This window comes from Embiotoca jacksoni, unplaced genomic scaffold (genome assembly GCF_022577435.1).
Source record: "Embiotoca jacksoni isolate LCO1_2020_lvr unplaced genomic scaffold, fEmbJac1.0.p SCAF_4, whole genome shotgun sequence".
NCBI classification, from domain to species: Eukaryota; Metazoa; Chordata; class Actinopteri; family Embiotocidae; genus Embiotoca; species Embiotoca jacksoni.
Genome location: NW_027185392.1, coordinates 1,947,629 through 1,966,118, shown reverse-complemented (window position 1 = coordinate 1,966,118; position 18,490 = coordinate 1,947,629). Strand labels below are relative to the sequence as shown.

The 18,490-nt window shown below is 42.4% G+C and overlaps 3 protein-coding genes across 4 annotated transcripts; all 3 read left to right on the top strand.

Moving 5' to 3' along the window:
* The first annotated feature begins 1,997 nt into the window (after positions 1-1,997).
* Positions 1,998-3,824, top strand: LOC138209318 (E3 ubiquitin-protein ligase TRIM21-like). Its single transcript, XM_069167804.1, has one exon. The coding sequence runs from the start codon at positions 2,045-2,047 to the stop codon at positions 3,686-3,688; it is 1,644 nt and encodes a 547-aa protein (XP_069023905.1). The 5' UTR covers positions 1,998-2,044; the 3' UTR covers positions 3,689-3,824.
* A 3,283-nt stretch (positions 3,825-7,107) lies between these two features.
* On the top strand, positions 7,108-9,285 carry LOC138208982 (E3 ubiquitin-protein ligase TRIM21-like). 2 transcript variants are annotated; one of them, XM_069167267.1, is made up of 2 exons: positions 7,108-7,373; positions 7,824-9,285. In XM_069167267.1, exons 1-2 carry the CDS (start codon positions 7,155-7,157, stop codon positions 8,796-8,798), a joined length of 1,194 nt encoding a protein of 397 aa, XP_069023368.1. In that variant the 5' UTR covers positions 7,108-7,154; the 3' UTR covers positions 8,799-9,285. The 2 variants fall into 2 exon arrangements, with proteins under 2 accessions (XP_069023368.1, XP_069023367.1); XM_069167266.1 differs by having other exon boundaries at positions 7,108-9,285.
* A 4,103-nt stretch (positions 9,286-13,388) lies between these two features.
* Positions 13,389-15,564, top strand: LOC138209295 (E3 ubiquitin-protein ligase TRIM21-like). Its single transcript, XM_069167764.1, has one exon. It carries the CDS (start codon positions 13,436-13,438, stop codon positions 15,077-15,079), a length of 1,644 nt encoding a protein of 547 aa, XP_069023865.1. The 5' UTR covers positions 13,389-13,435; the 3' UTR covers positions 15,080-15,564.
* Positions 15,565-18,490: the final 2,926 nt, after the last annotated feature.

Below are 18,490 nucleotides of genomic sequence, written 5' to 3'. Positions count from 1 at the left end.
TGTGTGTGTGTGTGTGGTCACCTCATCTTCAACATGACACACGGGTCGCTTTTAATCAAGTAGTCCAGTGACTAAAATAAACAGCTCGGTGTCTCATGACGCTGTGATTGTAATGATTCCCTCTGTGTAGTCGGTGTTTTTAGTACCGGCTCCTGAAGAATACTACCCAGAATTTCTGCCCGATGGGGAAACCTAAAATAAGTGCATAGTACCAGCAGTAGAAGAGAAACTTTTGTTTGAAGAACAGTTTTTCTTTCCGATGGTTTGTTGACTTTTTTTTTCTTTTTTTTGTCTAAAGTGTTGCATCATTTTGGTGGCAGCTCTGGAATAACTTGGAAACGACAGCCAGCAGAAGAAGCACTGACGGTGTGACAAAATGTCACCTTTAGATAAATGTGGGGACTTCAGTCGATTATCTGACACAAAGGAACGTTAAAGTTTTTAAAACTGCGAGCAGCGGCTCATTTTCCTCTTGCAGTGCATTCTGGGTTTTACATGCAAGAGTGTTTCTTGTTTTAATTCCTTAAAATGCTTAGAATTTTAATGGAGTCTGGTCGCAGACGGCTCATTAGAGATTTGTGCCGACTCGGCGTGTCATGTGACGCAGCTAACGGGCGACGTGCAGCCGGCAGAACGACACTCATTTAAAGCAGCTCTTTGTCTTGTGTCTCAGGAACCGGATGGCTCTGCTGCCCAGTCAGGCCTTCTACCTGCTCATCAACAACAGCATGTCGCTCACCATGGCGCAGGTGTACAAAGATCACCAGGACGAGGACGGCTTCCTCTACATGACCTACGCCTCTCAGGAGATGTTCGGACACTGACGGCGTCCTGCTGCAGATTTTAGTCCCCTTTGAAGGCTGCTGGTCTCCACCTGCTGTACATACAAAAATAATGTGTATATATTGTAATATTGTACATGTTGATGGGTGTTTTAAGGAAGAATGTTGATCCAATAAATGACATGTTGAAACTATTGGCTGGGTGCAGTCTGATGCTTCAGGAGGATCATGTTTGATGTCATAGATGTTAATAAGATTTGAGTTTCCATTATGAATGTTATTAAAAATTCAGCCATCATCAGCATTTTGTGTGTAAACGCTGCATCCAGTTCTCACTGGAAAACTCACATTGTCTTCTTTTCAATGAACAATTAATGTTTTTAAACAAATTTCTTTTATGTCTTTTCCAGCACGACCATCTGTCATGATCTGAAACTTCAGAAAAGTTTCCTCTCCCCATCTTCACTTCTGAGAGACTCTGCCTCTCTGAAATTCTCTTTTTATACCCAATAATGTTGCTGATCTGTTGCCAAGTAACCTAAATAGTAGTGAGATGTTCCACCAGGTGTTATTTTTTTTTTTTTTTTTAGCTTTACACAACTTTTCCAGGCTTTTGTTTACCCTATTCCAAATTTTTTTTAGATGTGTTGCTGCCATCAAACTCAAAATAAGAATATATTTTTCATAAAACAATGAACTTTGAGTTTCAACAATTATGTTGTCTTTGGTATATTTTCATTTAAATATGAGTGATTTGTAAATCATATTCATTTTTATTACATTTTACACAGCATCCCAGAAACAGTGTTGTAACTTTAATAATGTCTGAACCTGAATGAGGAAACACACCCTGACAAACAGCAGCAGAGAGGCGGAGCCAAACTGGAAACAGGAGATTCAAGGTCACCTTAAAGTGAAAGTGAAAGTTAGTCAGAGAGAAGGCAGAGCTGCAGTCGAGACGAATCTCTCTTTCTTTCTGAAGATAAAATAAACTGAATCTGTTCTTCCTCAACACCTGAGTCCAACACTGGTGAGTACAGATGATCAGATTTACTGTTTCAACAACCAGCATCAACACAAAACTTACAGCTTCAATCAAACAGGAAGTTCAACTCCTTTCATTTCGTACCGACTCCTCGTGTCACTTTAACTCTGTGAAGTTCAGCTGTAGAACAGAAGAAACAATACAAGAATATTTGTCTTGATAACTCTTTTTAAAATGATGTTTTTCCCTCTTTGACTTTTGTCCTCAGACTGCAGACATGTCTGCTGCCAGCTGTCTTCTCTCTGAGGATCAGTTTCTGTGCTCCATCTGTCTGGATGTGTTCACTGATCCAGTCAGCACACCATGTGGACACAACTTCTGCAAAAACTGCATCACTCAACACTGGACCATTACCGACAGGTGTCAGTGTCCCATGTGTAAAGAGAAGTTCAACACTCGACCTCAGCTGAGAGTCAACACGTTCATCTCTGAGATGGTTGCTCAGTTCAGACATGAAGCTCAACAGAAAGCCAGCAGCAGCAGCTCAGAGCAACAAGCTGCCAAACCAGGAGAAGTTCCCTGTGACGTCTGCACTGGAACCAAACTGAAGGCCCTCAAGTCCTGCCTGGTGTGTCTGACCTCCTACTGTGAGACTCACCTGCAGCCTCATCTGACAACGTCCAGCCTGAAAAGACATCAGCTGACGGAGCCTGTGGAGAATCTGGAAGGCAGGATGTGTACGAAGCACCATAAACCTCTGGAGCTGTTCTGTCAGACCGACCAGACATGTGTCTGCATGCTCTGCTCTGTTTTAGACCACAAGACACACGAGTTGGTTCCTCTGAGAGAAGAATATGAAGGAAAGAAGGCAGAGCTGGGGAAGACAGAGGCTGAGATTCAGCAGATGATCCAGAAGAGACGACTGAAGATTGAGGAGCTCAAAGAGTCGGTGAAGACGAGTAAAGCTGCTGCAGACAGAGAGAAAGCAGAAGGCGTTGAGGTGTTCACTGCTCTGAAGGAGGCGGCTGAGAGAGGCCTGAACGAGCTCATAGAGGAGATCCAAGAGAAGCAGGAAACAGTAGAGAAACAGGCTGAAGGTTTCATCACAGATCTGCAGCAGGAAATCTCTGAGCTGATGAAGAGGAGCTCTGAGGTGGAGCAAATCTCACGCTCTCCAGACCACCTCCACCTCCTCCAAAGCTTCTCGTCCATGACAGCTGCTCCACCCACCAAGGACTGGACAGAGGTCAGCGTCCGTCCACCATCATATGAGGGGACTGTGGTGAGAGCTGTGGTTCAGCTGGAGGAGACGCTCAGGAAAAAGAGGAAGCTGCTGTTTGAGGCCGAGCTGAAGAGACTCCAGCAGTCTGCAGTGGACGTGACTCTGGATCCTGATACAGCACATCCTGAACTCATCCTGTCTGATGACGGGAAACAAGTGAACCATGGTGATGTGAGGAAGAATCTTCCAGACAACCCAGAGAGGTTTTCAAAAAGTGTGTCTGTTTTAGGAAAACAGAGTTTCTCTGCAGGCAGATTTTACTTTGAGGTTCAGGTTAAAGGAAAGACGGACTGGGATTTAGGAGTGGTCAGAGAGTCGATCAACAGGAAGGGAAAGATCACCCTGACTCCTCAGAAAGGTTTCTGGACTATATGGTTGAGAAATGGAAATGAATACGAAGCTAATGCTCGTCCTCCCATCCGTCTGAGTCTTGGGTCTGGTCCTGAGAAGGTGGGGGTGTTTGTGGATTATGAGGAGGGTCTGGTCTCCTTTTATGATGTCGATGCTGCAGCTCTTATCTACTCCTTTACTGGCTGTTCCTTCACTGACAAACTCCTCCCATTCTTCAGTCCCTGTAATAATGATGGTGGTAAAAACTCTGCACCTCTGATCATCTCTCCTGTCAATCAAACTGCCTGATCTGTTTCATGATGAAGCGTCTCCGTCAGTGAACGTACTTATTAAAAAGGTTCTCTGTGATCCGGTCTGTGGGACTGAGGCTGAGGGAAATGTGTCTCCTCTGATGTCCAGTATGTCCCCACTGTTTCCTGTCTGATGTGATGATGCAACATTAAAAGTCACGATGTCCTGAGCTGGAATGTTTCTGTCAGAGTGTCAGAAAGCTTCAGAGTCACAACATCAACACGTCTGAGCAGGAAACACATTTTCTCTGCAGGTTGAAGGTTTTTCTGTTTTTTGATGAAGAGATTTTACAATCAAATGTAACATAATGTGATGTAATAACTGCAGCAGTGAGAGGCAGGTATGAAACATCAACATGTTGGGGTGTTTATGGGCTACATGTCATATTATTGATCAGTTAATGTGGGAAAAAATCAACAGATGAATCAATCATGAGTGTCAGTACACTGACAGACGATGTATGTGTTTTTAAATTTGACCAATAAAGCAGATTCTGAAAATAATATCTGTTTTCAGCCTCCACTGTTTTCATAATGATCAATATTATAACTTTGAGATTTTTAAAGTGTTTCATTTTAAAACTTTTTAGCCTGGTGTAATTCCACTCTGTGTCCTGCAGAGGGCTTCAGAACAGCAGCCATTAGGTAACAACATGAACACCTCAACTTCCTGTTTACATCAAGGAACAACAAGGGAAGAGTCTGAGGAGGAAAGTAACTGAGTACATGTACTGAAGTACTCAAGTACAATTTGGAGGTATTTGTACTTTACTTGAGTACTTCCATGTTCATCTACTGTCTCCTTTCACTCCACCACATTTATCTGACAGCTTCAGTCACTTTTCACGTGAAGATTTGTCACAGTGGATGAAATAAACTGTTAAAATCCAACGATTTGTTAAAACTTAAACCAGCAGTTTGTTTATTTGAAGTCATTTTGTAAAACTAATCTGTGAGCTGCAATAAACTCCGTGAGATACAGGAAGGAGGAAACAAACCCTGAAAGACAGAGCTGCACCTGCACTCTTTAAAGGAGTAATCTGCAGGATTGAAACCACTTTGATTTATACACTAGGGGGCGGTATTGAGTCAATGCAGTTTCCAGCAGTCTGCCTTCAGATTAGTGTTACACTTAACTCTGTCCCCCATCAGATTACGTGACCAACAGTGTTGATGAGGTTAGTTTGGTTTAGAAGGAGAATCGTAACTATTAACCCAACTAACTGTTCACAGCATGTGACACACAGCAAACATGAGGGTACTACTACTACAGGGTAACTCTGGTTAGGAATCATGTCTCCGCTCTGCTTATTGATCAGATGGTTCCACTGTCTGAACGACTCCAATCGCTTTTCTTGCGCGCGCGCGTGCGTGTGTGTGTGTGTGTGTGTGTGTGTGTGTGTGGTCACCTCATCTTCAACATGACACACGGGTCGCTTTTAATCAAGTAGTCCAGTGACTAAAATAAACAGCTCGGTGTCTCATGACGCTGTGATTGTAATGATTCCCTCTGTGTAGTCGGTGTTTTTAGTACCGGCTCCTGAAGAATACTACCCAGAATTTATGCCCGATGGGGAAACCTAAAATAAGTGCATAGTACCAGCAGGAGAAGAGAAACTTTTGTTTGTAGAACAGTTTTTCTTTCCGATGGTTTGTTGATTTTATTTTTTTTTTTAATTTTTTTTTTTTTTTTGTAGAAAGTGTTGCATCATTTTGGTGGCAGCTCTGGAATAACTTGGAAACGACAGCCAGCAGACGAAGCACTGACGGTGTGACAAAATGTCACCTTTAGATAAATGTGGAGACTTCAGTCGATTATCTGACACAAAGGAACGTTAAAGTTTTTAAAACTGCGAGCAGCGGCTCATTTTCCTCTTGCAGTGCATTCTGGGTTTTACATGCAAGAGTGTTTCTTGTTTTAATTCCTTAAAATGCTTAGAATTTTAATGGAGTCTGGTTGCAGACGGATCATTACAGAGATTTGTGCCGACTCGGCGTGTCATGTGACGCAGCTAACGGGCGACGTGCAGCCGGCAGAACGACATTCATTTAAAGCAGCTCTTCGTCTTGTGTCTCAGGAACCGGATGGCTCTGCTGCCCAGTCAGGCCTTCTACCTGCTCATCAACAACAGCATGTCGCTCACCATGGCGCAGGTGTACAAAGATCACCAGGACGAGGACGGCTTCCTCTACATGACCTACGCCTCGCAGGAGATGTTCGGACACTGACGGCGTCCTGCTGCAGATTTTAGTCCCCGTTGAAGGCTGCTGGTTTCCACCTGCTATACATACAAAAATAATGTGTATATATTGTAATATTGCACATGTTGATGGGCGTTTTAATGAAGAATGTTGATCCAATAAATGACATGTTGAAACTATTGGCTGGGTGCAGTCTGATGCTTCAGGAGGATCATGTTTGATATCATAGATGTTAATAAGATTTTAGTGTCCATTATGAATGTTATTAAAAATTCAGCCATCATCAGCATTTTGTGTGTAAACGCTGCGTCCAGGTCTCACTGGAAAACTCATGTTTACTTCTTTTCAATGAATAATTAAATTTTTTTGAACAAATTTATTTAATGTCTTTTCCAGCACGACCATCTGTAATGATCTGAAACTTCAGAAATGTTTCCTCTCCCCATCTTCACTTCTGAGAGACTCTGCCTCTCTGAAATGTTCTTTTTATACCCAATAATGTTGCTGATCTGTTGCCAGGTAACCTAATTAGTAGTGAGATGTTCCACCAGGTGTTGTTTTTTTTTTTTTTTTTTTAGCTTTACACAACTTTTCCAGTCTTTGTTTACCCTATTCCAATTTTTTTTAGATGTGTTGCTGTCATCAAACTCAAAATAAGAATATATTTTTCATAAAACAATGAACTTTGAGTTTCAACAGTTATGTTGTCTTTGGTATATTTTCATTTAAATATGAGTGATTTGTAAATCATATTTATTTTTATTACATTTTACACAGCATCCCAACTTTTTGGGAAACAGTGTTGTAACTTTAATAATGTCTGAACCTGAATGAGGAAACACACCCTGACAAACAGCAGCAGAGAGGCGGAGCCAAACTGGAAAAAGGAGATTCAAGGTAACCTTAAAGTGAAAGTGAAAGTTAGTCAGAGAGAAGGCAGAGCTGCAGTCGAGACGAATCTCTGTGTTTCTTTCTGAAGACAAAATAAACTTCATCTGTTCTTCCTCAACTAATTCCAACACTGGTGAGTACAGCTGATCAGATTTACTGTTTCAACAACCTGCATCAACACAAAACTTCAACTTACAGCTTCAATCAAACAGGAAGTTCAACTCCTTTGATTTCGTACCGACTCCTCGTGTCACATTAACTCTGTGAAGTTCAGCTGTAGAACAGAAGAAACAATAGAAGAATATTTTTCCTTATAACTCTTTTTAAAATGATGTTTTTCCCTCTTTGACTTTTGTCCTCAGACTGCAGACATGTCTGCTGCCAGCTGTCTTCTCTCTGAGGATCAGTTTCTGTGCTCCATCTGTCTGGATGTGTTCACTGATCCAGTCAGCACACCATGTGGACACAACTTCTGCAAAAACTGCATCACTCAACATTGGACCGTTACCGACAGGTGTCAGTGTCCCATGTGTGAAGAGAAGTTCAACACTAGACCTCAGCTGAGAGTCAACACGTTGTTCTCTGAGATGGTTGCTCAGTTCAGACATGAAGCTCAACAGAAAGCCAGCAGCAGCAGCTCAGAGCAACAAGCTGCCAAACCAGGAGAAGTTCCCTGTGACGTCTGCACTGGAACCAAACTGAAGGCCCTCAAGTCCTGCCTGGTGTGTCTGACCTCCTACTGTGAGACTCACCTGCAGCCTCATCTGACAACGTCCAGCCTGAAAAGACATCAGCTGACGGAGCCTGTGGAGAACCTGGAAGGCAGGATGTGTACGAAGCACCATAAACCTCTGGAGCTATTCTGTCAGACCGACCAGACATGTGTCTGCATGCTCTGCTCTGTTTTAGACCACAAGACACACGAGTTGGTTCCTCTGAGAGAAGAATCTGAAGGAAAGAAGGCAGAACTGGGGAAGACAGAGGCTGAGATTCAGCAGATGATCCAGAAGAGACGACTGAAGATTGAGGAGCTCAAAGAGTCGGTGAAGACGAGTAAAGCTGCTGCAGACAGAGAGAAAGCAGAAGGCGTTGAGGTGTTCACTGCTCTGAAGGAGGCGGCTGAGAGAGGCCTGAACGAGCTCATAGAGGAGATCCAAGAGAAGCAGGAAACAGTAGAGAAACAGGCTGAAGGTTTCATCACAGATCTGCAGCAGGAAATCTCTGAGCTGATGAAGAGGAGCTCTGAGGTGGAGCAGCTCTCACGCTCTGCAGACCACCTCCACCTCCTCCAAAGCTTCTCGTCCCTGACAGCTGCTCCACCCACGGAGGACCGGACAGAGGTCAGCGTCCGTCCACCATCATATGGGGGGACTGTGGTGAGAGCTGTGGTTCAGCTGGAGGAGACGCTCAGGAAAAAGAGGATGTTGCTGTTTGAGGCCGAGCTGAAGAGACTCCAGCAGTCTGCAGTGGACGTGACTCTGGATCCTGATACAGCACATCCTAAACTCATCCTGTCTGATGACGGGAAACAAGTGAACCATGGTGATGTGAGGAAGAATCTTCCAGACAACCCAGAGAGGTTTTCTAAAAGTGTCTCTGTTTTAGGAAAGCACAATGTCTGTGCAGGCAGATTTTACTTTGAGGTTCAGGTTAAAGGGAAGACGGACTGGGATTTAGGAGTGGTCAGAGAGTCGATCAACAGGAAGGAAGACATCACACTGACTCCTCAAAAAGGTTTCTGGACTATATGTCTGAGAAATGGTAATGAATACAGAGCTTGTGCTGGTCCTCCAGTCCGTCTGAGTCTTGGGTCTGGTCCTGAGAAGGTGGGGGTGTTTGTGGATTATGAGGAGGGTCTGGTCTCCTTTTATGATGTCGATGCTGCAGCTCTTATTTACTCCTTTACTGGCTGCTCCTTCACTGACAGGCTCCTCCCATATTTCAGTCCACATCTTAATCAAGGTGGTAAAAACTCTGCACCTCTGATCATCTCTCCTGTCAATCAAACTGCCTGATCTGTTTCATGATGAAGCGTCTCCATCAGTGAACGTACTTATTAAAAAGGTTCTCTGTGATCCGGTCTGTGGGACTGAGGCTGAGGGAAATGTGTCTCCTCTGATGTCCAGTATGTCCCCACTGTTTCCTGTCTGATGTGATGATGCAGCATTAAAAGTCATGATGTCCTGAGCTGGAATGTTTCTGTCAGAGTGTCAGAAAGCTTCAGAGTCACAACATCAACACGTCTGAGCAGGAAACACATTTTCTCTGCAGGTTGAAGGTTTTTCTGTTTTTTGATGAAGAGATTTTACAGTCAAATGTAACATAATGTGATGTAATAACTGCAGCAGTGAGAGGCAGGTACGAAACATCAACATGTTGGGGTGTTTATGGGCTACATGTCATATTATTGATCAGTTAATGTAGGAAACAATCAGCAGATTAATCAATCATATGTGTCAGTACACTGACAGACGATGTATGTGTTTTTAAATTTCACCAATAAAGCAGATTCTGAAAATAATATCTGTTTTCAGCCTCCACTGTTTTTATAATGATCAATATTATAATGCTGAGATTTTTAAAGTGTTTCATTTTAAAACTTTTTAGCCTGGTGTATTTCCTCTCTGTGTCCTGCAGAGGGCAACAGAACAGCAGCCATGAGGTAACAAGGTGAACACCTCAACTTCCTGTTTACATCCAGGAACAACACGAGAAGAGTCTGTGGTGGAAAGTAACAGTACATTTATTGAAGTACTTAAGTACAATTTGGAGGTATTTTAACTTTACTTGTGTACTTCCATGTTCAGCTATTGTCTCCTTCCACTCCACCACATTTATCTGACAGCTTCAGTCACTTTTCACGTGAAGATTTGTCACAGTGGATGAAATAAACTGTTAAAATCCAACGATTTGTTAAAACTTAAACCATCAGTTTGTTTATTTGAAGTCATTTTGTAAAACTGATCTGTGAGCTGCATTAAACTCAGTGAGATACAGGAAGAAGGAAACAAACCCTGAAAGACAGAGCTGCACTGGTACTCTTTAAAGGAGTAATCTCTGGGAATGAAACCACTTTGGTTAATACACTAGGGGGCGGTATTGAGTCAATGTAGTTTCCAGATGTCTGCCTTCAGATTGGTGTTACACTTAACTCTGTCCCCCATCAGATTACGTGACCAACAGTGTTGATGAGGTTAGTTTGGTTTAGAAGGAGAATCGTAACTATTAACCCAACTAACTGTTCACAGCATGTGACACACAGCAAACATGAGGATACTACTACTACAGGGTAACTCTGGTTAGGAATAATGTCTCCGCTCTGCTTATTGATCAGATGGTTCCACTGTCTGAACGACTCCAATCGCTTTTCTGGCGTGTGTGTGTGTGTGTGTGCGCGCTTGTGTGTATGTGTGTGTGTGTGGTCACCTCATCTTCAACATGACACACGGGTCGCTTTTAATGAAGTAGTCCAGTGACTAAAATAAACAGCTCGGTGTCTCATGAAGCTGTGATTGTAATGATTCCCTCTGTGTAGTCGGTGTTTTTAGTACCGGCTCCTGAAGAATACTACCCAGAATTTCTGCCCGATGGGGAAACCTAAAATAAGTGCATAGTACCAGCAGTAGAAGAGAAACTTTTGTTTGTAGAACAGTTTTTCTTTCCGATGGTTTGTTGACTTTTTTTTTTATTTTTTATTTTTTTGTAGAAAGTGTTGCATCATTTTGGTGGCAGCTCTGGAATAACTTGGAAACGACAGCCAGCAGACGAAGCACTGACGGTGTGACAAAATGTCACCTTTAGATAAATGTGGGGACTTCAGTCGATTATCTGACACAAAGGAACGTTAAAGTTTTTAAAACTGCGAGCAGCGGCTCATTTTCCTCTTGCAGTGCATTCTGGGTTTTACATGCAAGAGTGTTTCTTGTTTTAATTCCTTAAAATGCTTTGAATTTTAATGGAGTCTGGTCGCAGACGGATCATTAGAGATTTGTGCCGACTCGGCGTGTCATGTGACGCAGCTAACGGGCGACGTGCAGCCGGCAGAACGACATTCATTTAAAGCAGCTCTTCATCTTGTGTCTCAGGAACCGGATGGCTCTGCTGCCCAGTCAGGCCTTCTACCTGCTCATCAACAACAGCGGGTTGGCCAGCATGTCGCTCACCATGGCGCAGGTGTACAAAGATCACCAGGACGAGGACGGCTTCCTCTACATGACCTACGCCTCGCAGGAGATGTTCGGACACTGACGGCGTCCTGCTGCAGATTTTAGTCCCCATTGAAGGCTGCTGGTTTCCACCTGCTATACATACAAAAATAATGTGTATATATTGTAATATTGCACATGTTGATGGGCGTATTAATGAAGAATGTTGATCCAATAAATGACATGTTGAAACTATTGGCTGGGTGCAGTCTGATGCTTCAGGAGGATCATGTTTGATATCATAGATGTTAATAAGATTTTAGTGTCCGTTATGAATGTCATTAAAAATTCAGCCATCATCAGCATTTTGTGTGTAAACGCTGCGTCCAGGTCTGACTGGAAAACTCATGTTTACTTCTTTTCAATGAATAATTAAAATTTTTTGAACAAATTTATTTAATGTCTTTTCCAGCACGACCATCTGTCATGATCTGAAACTTCAGAAAAGTTTCCTCTCCCCATCTTCACTTCTGAGAGACTCTGCCTCTCTGAAATGCTCTTTTAATACCCAATAATGTTGCTGATCTGTTGCCAGGTAACCTAATTAGTAGTGAGATGTTCCACCAGGTTTTTTTTTTTTTTTTTTTTTTTTAGCTTTACACAACTTTTCCAGTCTTTTGTTTACCCTATTCCAATTTTTTTTAGATGTGTTGCTGCCATCAAACTCAAAATAAGAACATATTTTTCATAAAACAATGAACTTTGAGTTTCAACAGTTATGTTGTCGTTGGTATATTTTCATTTAAATGAGTGATTTGTAAATCATATTTATTTTTATTACATTTTACACAGCATCCCAACTTTTTGGGAAACAGTGTTGTAACTTTAATAATGTCTGAACCTGAATGAGGAAACACACCCTGACAAACAGCAGCAGAGAGGCGGAGCCAAACTGGAAACACTAGATTCAAGGTCACCTGAAAGTGAAAGTGAAAGTTAGGAGAGAGACGGCAGAGCTGCAGTCGGGAAGAATCTCTTTCTTTCTGAAGATAAAATAAACTGAATCTGTTCTTCCTCAACACCTGAGTCCAACACTGGTGAGTACACCTGATCAGATTTACTGTTTCAACAACCAGCATCAACACAAAACTTACAGCTTCAATCACTTTTCACGTGAAGATTTTTCACAAGGGACGAAATAAACTGTTAAAATCCAACGATTTGTGAAAACTTAAACCATCAGTTTGTTTATTTGTAGTCATTTTGTAAAACTGATCTGTGAGCTGCAATAAACTCAGTGAGATACAGGAAGGAGGAAACAAACCCTGAAAGACAGAGCTGCACAGTCACTCTGTAAAAAACAGTAATCTCTAGGAATGAAACCACTTTGATTTATACACTAGGGGGCGGTATTGAGTCAATGTACTGCTTCAATCAGTCTGCCTTCAGATTGGTGTTACACTTAATTCTGTCTCCCATCAGATTATATGACCAACAGTGTTGATGAGGTTAATTTGGTTTAAAAGGAGAATCGTAACTATTAACCCAACTAACTGTTCACAGCATGTGACACACAGCAAACATGAGGATACTACTACTACAGGGTAACTCTGGTTAAGAATCATGTCTCCGCTCTGCTTATTGATCAGATGGTTCCACTGGCTGTACGACTCCAATCGCTTTTCATGCGCTTCTGGATTTAATTTTCCGCCGCAGATAAAGCCCCACCTCCGTGTGTGTGTGTGTGTGTGTGTGTGTTGCCAGTTAACCTAATTTACTAATTAACCTAATTAGTAGTGAGATATTCCACCAGTTGTTTTTTGTTGCCTTATGCAACTTTTCCAGTCTTTTGTTGACCCTGTTTCAACTCGTTTGAGATGTGTTACTGCCATAAAATTCAAAAATCAATAAACTTCCTCTGTTTCAACAGTTGATTTATTGTCTTTGGTCTATTTTCATTTATATGAGTTTATATGATTTGTAAATCATCACATTTATTTTATTTACATTTTACACAGCATCCCAAAGTTTTTTAGAAACAGTGTCGCAACTTAAATAATGTCTGAACCTGAATGAGGACACACACCCTGACAAAAACCAGCAGAGAGGCGAAGCCAACCTGGAACAACCAGATTCCAGGTCACGTTAAAGTGAAAAAGTGAAAGATAAAGTTAGTCAGAGAGACGGCAGAGCTGCAGTCGGGACGAATCTCTGTGTTTCTATCTGAAGATAAAATAAACTTCATCTGTTCTTCCTCAACACCTGAGTCCAACACTGGTGAGTACAGTTGATCAGATTTACTGTTTCAACAACCAGCATCAACACAAAACTTACAGCTTCAATCAAACAGGAAGTTCAACTCCTTTCATTTCGTACCGACTCCTCGTGTCACTTTAACTCTGAAGTTCAGCTGTAGAACAGAAGAAACAATAGAAGAATATTTTTCATTATAACTCTTTTTAAAATGATGTTTTTCCCTCTTTGACTTTTGTCCTCAGACTGCAGACATGTCTGCTGCCAGCTGTCTTCTCTCTGAGGATCAGTTTCTGTGCTCCATCTGTCTGGATGTGTTCACTGATCCAGTCAGCACACCATGTGGACACAACTTCTGCAAAAACTGCATCACTGAACACTGGACCGTTACCGACAGGTGTCAGTGTCCCATGTGTAAAGAGAAGTTCAACACTCGACCTCAGCTGAGAGTCAACACGTTCATCTCTGAGATGGTTGCTCAGTTCAGACATGAAGCTCAACAGAAAGCCAGCAGCAGCAGCTCAGAGCAACAAGCTGCCAAACCAGGAGAAGTTCCCTGTGACGTCTGCACTGGAACCAAACTGAAGGCCCTCAAGTCCTGCCTGGTGTGTCTGACCTCCTACTGTGAGACTCACCTGCAGCCTCATCTGACAACGTCCAGCCTGAAAAGACATCAGCTGACGGAGCCTGTGGACAACCTGGAAGGCAGGATGTGTACGAAGCACCATAAACCTCTGGAGCTGTTCTGTCAGACCGACCAGACGTGTGTCTGCATGCTCTGCTCTGTTTTAGACCACAAGACACACGAGTTGGTTCCTCTGACCGAAGAATATGAAGGAAAGAAGGCAGAACTGGGGAAGACAGAGGCTGAGATTCAGCAGATGATCCAGAAGAGACGACTGAAGATTGAGGAGCTCAAAGAGTCGGTGAAGACGAGTAAAGCTGCTGCAGACAGAGAGAAAGCAGAAGGTGTTGAGGTGTTCACTGCTCTGAAGGAGGCGGCTGAGAGAGGCCTGAACGAGCTCATAGAGGAGATCCAAGAGAAGCAGGAAACAGTAGAGAAACAGGCTGAAGGTTTCATCACAGATCTGCAGCAGGAAATCTCTGAGCTGATGAAGAGGAGCTCTGAGGTGGAGCAGCTCTCACGCTCTGCAGACCACCTCCACCTCCTCCAAAGCTTCTCGTCCCTGACAGCTGCTCCACCCACCGAGGACCGGACAGAGGTCAGCGTCCGTCCACCATCATATGAGGGGACTGTGGTGAAAGCTGTGGTTCAGCTGGAGGAGACGCTCAGGAAAAAGAGGAAGCTGCTGTTTGAGGCCGAGCTGAAGAGACTCCAGCAGTCTGCAGTGGACGTGACTCTGGATCCTGATACAGCACATCCTAAACTCATCCTGTCTGATGACGGGAAACAAGTGAACCATGGTGATGTGAGGAAGAATCTTCCAGACAACCCAGAGAGGTTTTCTAAATGTGGTTGTGTTTTAGGAAAGAAGAGTTTCTCTGCAGGCAGATTTTACTTTGAGGTTCAGGTTAAAGGAAAAACGGACTGGACTTTAGGAGTGGTCAGAGAGTCGATCAACAGGAAGGGAGACATCACACTGACTCCTCAGAAAGGTTTCTGGACTATATGTCTGAGAAATGGAAATGAATATGAAGCTAGTGCTGGTCCTCCAGTCCGTCTGAGTCTTGGGTCTGGTCCTGAGAAGGTGGGGGTGTTTGTGGATTATGAGGAGGGTCTGGTCTCCTTTTATGATGTCGATGCTGCAGCTCTTATCTACTCCTTTACTGGCTGCTCCTTCACTGAGAAACTCCTGCCATACTTCGGTCCCTGTCTTAATGAGGGTGGTAAAAACTCTGCACCCCTGATCATCTCTCCTGTCAATCAAACTGCCTGATCTGTTTCATGATGAAGCGTCTCCATCAGTGAACGTACTTATTAAAAAGGTTCTCTGTGATCCGGTCTGTGGGACTGAGGCTGAGGGAAATGTGTCTCCTCTGATGTCCAGTATGTCCACACTGTTTCCTGTCTGATGTGATGATGCAGCATTAAAAGTCATGATGTCCTGAGCTGGAATGTTTCTGTCAGTGTCAGAAAGCTTCAGAGTCACAACATCAACATGTCTGAGCAGGAAACACATTTTCTCTGCAGGTTGAAGGTTTTTCTGTTTTGTGATGAAGAGATTTTACAATCAAATGTAACATAATGTGATGTAATAACTGCAGCAGTGAGAGGCAGGTATGAAACATCAACATGTTGGGGTGTTTATGGGCTACATGTCATACTATTGATCAGTTAATGTAGGAAACAATCAGCAGATTAATCAATAAAGAGTGTCAGTACACTGACAGACGATGTATGTGTTATTAAATTTGACCAATAAAGCAGATTCTGAAAATAATATCTGTTTTCAGCCTCCACTGTTTTTATAATGATCAATATTAAAATGCTGAGATTGTTAAAGTGTTTTATTTTGAAACTTTTTAGCCTGGTGTATTTCCTCTCTGTGTTCAGCAGAGGGCAACAGAACAGCAGCCATTAGGTAACAACATGAACACCTTAACTTCCTGTTTACATCCAGGAACAACATGAGAAGAGTCTGTGGTGGAAAGTAACAGTACATTTATTGAAGTACTTAAGTACAATTTGGAGGTATTTGTACTTTATTTGAGTACTTACATGTTCATCTACTGTCTCCTTCCACTCCACCACATTTATCTGACAGCTTCAGTCACTTTTCACGTGAAGATTTTTCACAGTGGATGAAATAAACTGTTAAAATCCAACGATTTGTTGAAACTTAAACCATCTGTTTGTTTATTTGAAGTCATTTTGTAAAACTGATCAGTGAGCTGCAATAAACTCAGTGAGATACAGGAATGAGGACACAAGCCCTGAAAGACAGAACTGCACCGGCACTCTTTAAAAAAAAAAGTAAACCCTGGGAATGAAACTACATTGATTTGTGCACTAGGGGGCGGTATTGAGACAATGAAACTTCCAGCAGTCTGCCTTCAGATTGGTGTTACACTTAACTCTGTCCCCCATCAGATTACGTGACCAACAGTGTTGATGAGGTTAGTTTGTTTTAGAAGGAGAATCGTAACTATTAACCCAACTAACTGTTCACAGCATGTGACACACAGCAAACATGAGGATACTACTACTACAGGGTAACTCTGGTTAGGAATCATGTCTCTGCTCTGCTTATTGATCAGATGGTTCAACTGTCTGTACGACTCCAATCGCTTTTCTTGCGTGTGTGTGTGTGTGTGTGTGTGCGCGCTTGTGTGTGTGTGTGTGTGTGGTGACCTCATCTTCAACATGACACACGGGTCGCTTTTAATCAAGTAGTCCAGTGACTAAAATAAACAGCTCAGTGTCTCATGACGCTGTGATTGTAATGATTCCCTCTGTGTAGTCGGTGTTTTTAGTACCGGCTCCTGAAGAATACTACCCAGAATTTATGCCCGATGGGGAAACCTAAAATAAGTGCAAAGTACCAGCAGTAGAAGAGAAACTTTTGTTTGAAGAACAGTTTTTCTTTCCGATGGTTTGTTGACTATTTTTTTTTATTTTTTTTGTAGAAAGTGTTGCATCATTTTGGTGGCAGCTCTGAAATAACTTGGAAACGACAGCCAGCAGACGAAGCACTGACGGTGTGACAAAATGTCACCTTTAGATAAATGTGGGGACTTCAGTCGATTATCTGACACAAAGGAACGTTAAAGTTTTTAAAACTGCGAGCAGCGGCTCATTTTCCTCTTGTAGTGCATTCTGGGATTTACATGCAAGAGTGTTTCTTGTTTTAATTCCTTAAAATGCTTTGAATTTTAATGGAGTCTGGTCGCAGACGGATCATTAGAGATTTGTGCCGACTCGGCGTGTCATGTGACGCAGCTAACGGGCGACGTGCAGCCGGCAGAACGACATTCATTTAAAGCAGCTCTTCGTCTTGTGTCTCAGGAACCGGATGGCTCTGCTGCCCAGTCAGGCCTTCTACCTGCTCATCAACAACAGCGGGTTGGCCAGCATGTTGCTCACCATGGCGCAGGTGTACAAAGATCACCAGGACGAGGACGTCTTCCTCTACATGACCTACGCCTCACAGGAGATGTTCGGACACTGACGGCGTCCTGCTGCAGATTTTAGACCCCGTTGAAGGCTGCTGGTCTCCACCTGCTGTACAAACAAAAATAAAGTGTATATATTGTAATATTGTACGTGTTGATGGGCTTTTTAATGAAGAATGTTGATCCAATAAATGACATGTTGAAACTATTGGCTGGGTGCAGTCTGATGCTTCAGGAGGATCATGTTTGATGTCATAGATGTTAACAAGATTTGAGTGTCCGTTATGAATGTTATTAAAAATTCAGCCATCATCAGCATTTTGTGTGTAAACGCTGCGTCCAGGTCTGACTGGAAAACTCACGTTGACTTCTTTTCAATGAACAATTAATGTTTTTAAACAAATTTCTTTCATGTCTTTTCCAGCACGACCATCTGTCATGATCTGAAACTTCAGAAAAGTTTCCTCTCCCCATCTTCACTTCTGATAGACTCTGCCTCTCTGAAATGTTCTTTTTATACCCAATAATGTTGCTGATCTGTTGCCAGGTAACCTAATTAGTAGTGAGATGTTCCACCAGGTGTTTTTTTTTTTTTTTTTAGCTTCACACAACTTTTCCAGTCTTTTGTTTACCCTATTCCAAAATTTGTTTAGATGTGTTGCTGCTATCAAACTCAAAATAAGAATATATTTTTCATAAAACAATGAACTTTGAGTTTCAACAGTTATGTTGTGTTTGGTATATTTTCATTTAAATGAGTGATTTGTAAATCATATTTATTTTTATTACATTTTACACAGCATCCCAACTTTTTGGGAAACAGTGTTGTAACTTTAATAATGTCTGAACCTGAATGAGGAAACACACCCTGACAAACAGCAGCAGAGAGGCGGAGCCAAACTGGAAACACGACATTCAAGGTCACCTGAAAGTGAAAGTGAAAGTTAGTTAGAGAGACGGCAGAGCTGCAGTCGAGACGAATCTCTGTGTTTCTTTCTGAAGACAAAATAAACTTCATCTGTTCTTCCTCAACACCTGAGTCCAACACTGGTGAGTACAGCTGATCAGATTTACTGTTTCAACAACCAGCATCAACACAAAACTTACAGCTTCAATCAAACAGGAAGTTCAACTCCTTTCATTTCGTACCGACTCCTCTTGTCACATTAACTCTGTGAAATTAAGCTGTAGAACAGAAGAAACAATACAAGAACATTTTTCCTTATAACTCTTTT